The sequence below is a fragment of the Gadus morhua genome, chromosome 4, assembly GCF_902167405.1.
Source record: "Gadus morhua chromosome 4, gadMor3.0, whole genome shotgun sequence".
Taxonomy (NCBI): domain Eukaryota; kingdom Metazoa; phylum Chordata; class Actinopteri; order Gadiformes; family Gadidae; genus Gadus; species Gadus morhua.
In genome coordinates, this window is record NC_044051.1 from 31,083,459 (window position 1) to 31,090,444 (window position 6,986).

The 6,986-nt window shown below is 45.5% G+C and overlaps 1 protein-coding gene across 1 annotated transcript in view; it reads left to right on the top strand.

Annotated features, from left to right (window-relative positions):
- The first annotated feature begins 295 nt into the window (after positions 1–295).
- LOC115543021 (DNA-binding protein SATB2) overlaps positions 296–6,986 on the top strand; it is a 28,622-nt gene continuing 21,931 nt past the window's right edge. The window contains exons 1-3 of the mRNA XM_030355553.1: positions 296–516; positions 5,842–6,069; positions 6,693–6,881. Of these exons, the coding sequence (XP_030211413.1) occupies positions 5,886–6,069; positions 6,693–6,881 (373 nt within the window). The 5' untranslated portion in view covers positions 296–516; positions 5,842–5,885. The remainder of the gene's footprint in view (positions 517–5,841; positions 6,070–6,692; positions 6,882–6,986) is intronic.

The window sequence follows — 6,986 nt, forward strand, 5'->3', positions numbered from 1 at the left end:
AAAATAAATATTTTTTATAAAAACATCTAACCAACTAAGCCCACGGGGTAGAGCGGGTTGAACATAAAACAAAACTCAAAACCCGAGTAAAGAAGGCACCGCATCAATAAGCAGTATAAATATCAAGTTTAATGTGCGTGCCACAAACCGGCCCTTCTGGCGTTGCCCCAAAACCTGACGGCCAATCCGTCCCTTCCCACAGTCTACCTTGCTTGTAACTACCCCCCACTCCCCCTCCCCCCTCCCCCTCTCCCTCTCCTTCTGCGACTGTTGCTCCCTTTCCCGCCATGCCCTCACTTCAAGCACTCGTCGTCGCAGCAGCGGGGTCACCACGCGCGCGGCTCTGTCTCTCTTGTCTTTCTCGTTTAATCCCGCCTGGGATCTATTCTCTCTCTCGCGGGAGCACCGGGTCAACGAGGCTCCGGTGTTCAGAGCCCCGGGACAGGACATACGACTCCTGACACATGGACGGTGGCTGCTCGGTAGAGACGCCGAGTACCGGGACTCATTAACAAAGTAAGTCCAGCGACGAGGCGATAGAAACAAATTATGATCAGTTGGTAAACCTAACCTGAAGCATGGATACATGTTGTGTCAGTAAGGCTATATATACGACCCATGAACCATGAAACTACAGGTTTAGTCAATAGGCAAGGAATGTTGATCTCTGTCGCTCCTCGACCTAAAAAAAATAAGTAGCCTATATCGTTTGATTATCCTTTGGGAAGTGGATTGTCACTGGTTACTTAACAAAGTAAACCTGAAGTATACACAGTTAATATAGGCCTAGTATTAATATTCAGCTTGTCATTCTGCTTGTAAACATTAGCGGAATTATTATCATTATTAGGCAGCCTATTTCGCTTTTGATTATTAAGATTAATATTATGTTCATTATGAGGCTATTATTATTCAGCTAGTCCTATTAGGCTGATAGCAGGCTGCTGCTTTCTTGTCCTTCAGGCCAATAGTCTGTTCAGGCTGTTCTAATTCTCATGTAGTTCGATTGTAAATTATGATTTTAATGATCCTTACTTCCTATAGGCCAACAAATTTGATTGTGTTGTGCCATTAGAGTTAATAAACACATGACACCAAACATCACTATATTATATACAACATTTGAAACCGATTGAAATGATTTCAAAAATGAATTTATTAACCATTTTTGGTGTATACTATATTCGGTCCTCGTTATAGTTGAATAGTTGACCTGAACATCGATATTGATATCTGTAAATTAAATGTTAATTGCTGAAACCTTATTAGACTAGTTTATTTCCAAGCGTGTTGCCACAATTTAATATATTGATCTATGCTTGAGCCTATACATGTATTGATCTAATGTAATAATAGGCTATTTTTTCTAATTGAATAATGTATTGATCTTATTTAATAGTATATTGATAATAATATATTGATGTAATGCAAACAATTGTAGAGTTTAAACCCAGAAATAGATAAATAAAGGCCCTGCCTGGGCCTTTATTTATTTATTGATCTTTAGGGAATTTGAATTGTACAATCACATCTTCCTGATGCAACTTCTTCAAAGTTTGCTTTTAGTTGTAATGATATCATCAGTTGGGTGGAATTGTTGTTGGAACATGTGTTGAGAGAGACACTTCACCTATTGGCTGTTTCAACGTGAGTGAGATAACTAGTTATCCTATGGAGAATGGCATTTGGTACGCATGTGTTTTAGTCAGTGTGTGGTCTGCCTGATTGCGTCTCAGTCACTTAAGTCAGTTGCGCTTGAAGTGGTCTGTGGATATGGGTTTTTGTATGGACTATGGGTTTGTGTAGGCATACATGGTCTTTGGTTTGTGTGTGTGTGTGTGTGTGTGTGTGTGTGTGTGTGTGTGTGTGTGTGTGTGTGTGTGTGTGTGTGTGTGTGTGTGTGTGTATGTGTGTGTGTGTGTGTGTGTGTGTAAAAACTAAATGCTGCCAAACAATAAAAGTGAATAATATGCTTTTCGGATTCAAGGCTATGCCTTTGATGGAGCTACCTAATTTACAGTAGAATCACAAGCCCAACCTTCCGCAACTGGAAGTCGAAAACAAAAAAAGAAATGCAAACATTAGTGGAAACCACATTTACAACAAAAGCAGACATTAATGTATTGAAACGTCTTCCAGTGCATTGTAGCTAGTTAAGTTCATTTATCTCCATTTACATTTCTGCAGCTAACAAACATGTCTGTCAACAAAAGGCTAGCCGCACCACTCGTCTGTCTGTCCATCTGCATGACTGTCTGTATTTCTGTCCATCCTAAGGATGTGGTTTTGTCAATAGTTATTGTAGAGTATTTTGGTATAAAGGCTGATTCTTAATCCTTTGTGATAGATGTTAAACATGGATGTGTAGGCCTACATTCTATTGCCGCTTTTCCACCGCACATGTAGCTCGACTCGACACGACACGACTCGACACGACTCGACACGGTAGCAGCACGGGTCCTTTTCCACCGCAAATAGTAGCCTACCTCCTGGACGTGGGCGGAGTCGGCTGCGCGAAAGGGCCGTGACGTATTTTTGTACACGACGCAAACAACACCTACGTAACCCACACATGGACAGAACCCACATAACAACAAATGAGGACATCGATGCGATGGTATTCGTGTTCGTATTATTAGCTGGCATGTTGAAGAAGTTGAAGAAGTGGAATATGTTGGCTGCGGCGCTGCTATGGCTGTTACCAGCATGGTTGCCATGTCGCTCTCGTGACTTCGTCACACTCTCTGGCCAATCAGTGGCCGGCCGTCTGCCGACGTCACCTTTTAGCATCGGCTCAGCCGCTTGGAACCAAGAGCGAGGCGGTACTAGAAAAAGCAGCCACTTCAGGTACCAGATACCATGTTTTTGCGGTGGAAACGCAAAAAATGCGAGCTGAGTCGAGTCGAGTCGAGTCGTGTCGAGCTGGTACCATGCAGTGGAAAAGTGGCATATTAATGGCCCTCGAGCTGTTTTGAAAAGTTTTTTTAATTATAAAAAAAAATAATAATAATAATCGTGCTGGGCGCTCTTATTTTGAAACCGCGCGCCGCGATCTCAATACGAGGCTGGGGGTTGCAACGATAAACAGATAGCACTCCAGCCCACAGACCGCTCCAGCCCTCCCAAACTCGAGGCAGACAGTCCATCTCAGCAGCAGTCAAGGCCGATTTAGGGTCGTTTTAGACGCAGAGACGTAAGCACGTAATTTACACAAGGGACTTGTTTTAGACAAGTTTTGATTTACGGTTCCTTTAAGGTTCCTTAAGGATTGCGCGTGTTGCAAGGGGATTCTCCGCCAGAGCAGTAGGGGGAGCAACGAACGATTCTGTGGGCGTGGAAGTGGAAATCGCTGGCTTGTTTATATTTATAATTATCATAATTCGTTCTTGTGTTTTCTTCTTCTCCTTCTTCAAAATTCTTCATTCGCTTCTGTCACGGCCTTTTAAAAATGGCGCTATTATGCTGTAAAACCGGAAATGTGAGACTCCTGAAAGGATGTGGTTAGCTGGCCAATCACAGTCTTTGCGAGCTGCGTAGGGCCGTAGTGTTTTAGTCGCATAGTCAGGAATTTTGGCCGACGCACTTAAGCACTAAGGGGGGATATTTTACCGCGCAAGGGGGGGTTATGTATCTTACGTGCTTACGCGTTACGTCTAAAACAGAGCATATATCGGCCTCAGTCACACGTATACCGACCGGCCCCTTGAGTCACTGAAAATTTTTTTTGTGGCCCCTCATCATTTCTACTTGAGTACCCCTGCAGTATAGCATTGTTGCCATGGGGATAGTGCCAACCGACCATGTTGACCATGTGAATACCCCTATGACAATATGCAAGACACCATGCAACAGTGTTGACGAACTCAAGTGAGGACGTAAAAAAAGCCATAATTTAGTTTCAACTGTGAATCTTGACATTCTTGTAACGTCGTCAATGCCAGATACAAAGCCAAAGAGTGGCGATGTGTGTGTTCCAGCGCGGCTGGCTGATATCAACCAGTCGCCGTGTCTGTCTCCAAAGGCTTCAGTATCTCAGTCTGGCAATACTGCCCTCATTTGTGTCTTCAATATTGTTCTGGTTAGGAGGGCGAGGGAGCATAGCGACAGAGCGAGTTTGGGAGGGGCAGAGAGAGAGAGCATGGTGAGAGAGGGAGAGAGAGCATGGTGTGTGTGTGAGAGAAAGAGAGAGAGAGCATGGTGAGAGAGGGAGAGAGAGCATGGTGTGTGTGTGTGAGAGAAAGAGAGAGAGAGCATGGTGAGAGGGGGAGAGAGCATGGTGTGTGTGAGAGAGAGAGAGAGAGAGAGAGAGAGAGAGAGAGAGAGAGAGAGAGAGAGAGAGAGAGAGAGAGAGAGAGAGCATGGTGAGAGGGGGAGAGGGCATGGTGTGTGAGAGAAAGAGCGAGAGAGAGAGAGAGACGGTAGGGGTGTGTGTGTGTGTGTGCTGGGGAGAGGTTGCAGTCTACATAATCCATGGCTTGCTTTTCACCTAAGTATTCTGATATGTGTTTATTAAAACCAGACCGTGCGTGTGTTTAGAAAGAGGGGAGACAAGATGGGAAGGGGAGGGCGTATCATTGGATAGCGAGAGGGAGACATAGAGGGCGGGAGAGAGGGGGGGAGGGAGGGAGAGAGGGAGGGAGGGGGAGAGGGAGGGAAGGAGCAATTTAGTGTGAAATAAAACACATGCACGCACACACACAAACGCACACACACAGTCAGATAAACATGCTCTCAGTTTAGGTAGAAACAAGAGGGAGCCGCCTGGCAGTAATGCACACGTACATTTCCTGATCTCAGCTGATGAGACACTATAAATGTGTGTACATCAACTGTTTTTATAAAACGTGGTCCTAAAGCCACATCATGCCATGTTCAAACACATAAAATATGAGTTTAAGGATTTCGATACAGTTGTAAAGTGTGGAATTAAGTAGAACTAGGTAATACTGAAAACATTTTTATCACTATAAGCATGGGGAAAAGAAAAACAATCTAGATAAATATCACGATAAGCATATGCGTTAACAGTCTAACTGAGGGCCATTACAATGAAGTATAAGGGAATTTAAAGAATGGAATCAAACATAAACTGCTTTACTTTACTCTTCAAATTTCATATTAGGATAAAGGTTAAGGGTATATTTTCTCATCGCAATCAATGAAGGTGATAAAATACCAATAAAACATGATAAACGATAATGATTGATCGATCCTTCAGCCCCAAATTTAAAGTTGCAATGTGTAACGCGTAGTTTAAAATAACCAGGACATATATATAGTCAATGCTTGATAGTGATTTTAATAATATTATCAATAACATAACACCCTACAACTGATATATTCTACAGATAAAAACTGCTGGTCCATACCTCTCTTATTTGTTTACAAGACTTTTTGTTAACAAATCTATCTACACTCCCTAAACCCCTCCCACTCACTCCACCAAGCTAGCCGAGCTACGCTAGCTCACGTCTCAGACAGTCAGTTTGAGTGGGCACAACACTTTTATTGAGTTTTTATTCTGTAATGTCTACTGACTCAAGCCTCTTATAGGGGCTCAATCTCAATCCTCTAACTTTAAGTATTTATTAAGGGTATGTCGGGTGGTTGAGTTGAGGTATTTGGTAAATTTAGATGTGTGTCTTGTGTTTATAACACCAGCGCTCTCTCCCTCAGTAGGAGAGCCACAGACCAGGGGCTAGCAGGCAAAGGCAATCGCAAAAATGAACCTTCATCCATTCAAAGCGTGTTTGGGGGGATTTTGACACTTGAATGCCCTGATGGGATTGAGATACAAAAGAGATAGTCAGTGCCCTGATGATCTCCTGTTCCTCCTCCCAGTTCCTCCCAGTGCAGTGGCAGCGCCCCCTGGAGGCTGAGGGCTGATGGAGCAGCAGGCGAGAGGAGACAGCGTCAGCCCCGAGGGCCGAGGGGAGGGGGCGGGGGACAGCCCCGACTGCCCCGGCCGCCCTGGGGTCACCACCCCTCCGGCAGAGTCCCGGGCCCAAGGGCACAACGGCACCACGCTGAGACCGCTCAGGGGCTGGACGACAGACGCCAGCGTACCACGTAGGGAAACACGCACTGCTCTTAGGGTGGTACGCACACAACGACGCAACACACACTGGGACATAGAGGGGGAAGGGAGAGAGAGAAAGATAGAGAGAGAAAGATAGAGAGAGAGAGAGAGAGAGAGAGAGAGAGAGAGAGAGAGAGAGAGAGAGAGAGAGAGAGAGAGAGAGAGAGAGAGAGAGAGAGAGAGAGAGAGAGAGTGAGAGAGAGAGAGAGAGAGAGAGAGTTTCTACTGTTAATGTGGAGGTCACTCTGTGTGACTCAAACCACAGCAACACACAAACAAACACAAATGCACACACACACACACACACACACACACACACACACACACACACACACACACACACACACACACACACACACACACACACACACACACATGACTCTACGCTAAGGTGATTGACAGCTGGTAGGTAGGCGCCCACACAGGAAGAACAGCTCCCAAAAGTTATCCAGCACTGCTAACACAGTGAAGAGGTAACACCCAGTACATCCCAGTACAGTACAAACCAGCCCAGAGCAGTAGCATTAACACCCAGTACATCCCAGTTCATCCCAGTACTATACAGACCAGCCCATAGCCTTAGCATTAACACCCATCCCCTCCCCCTCTGCAGGTCTCATGATTCCGCTGTTCTGCGCGGTGGAGCGTGCCGGCGCAGGGGGCGTGGCCTGCAACCAAGAGGGGCGTGGCGAACGGCACGCTGACTTCGTATTGGTCGGTCGGGACGTTCTCTTCAGCCGACTGGTGGAGACGGCCGTGCTGGCACTTGGCTACACACACTCTGCAGCTGCGCAGGCCAGAGGTGAGACACACATACACACACACACACACACACACACACACACACACACACACACACACACACACACACTCACACTCACACTCACACTCACATACACACACTCTG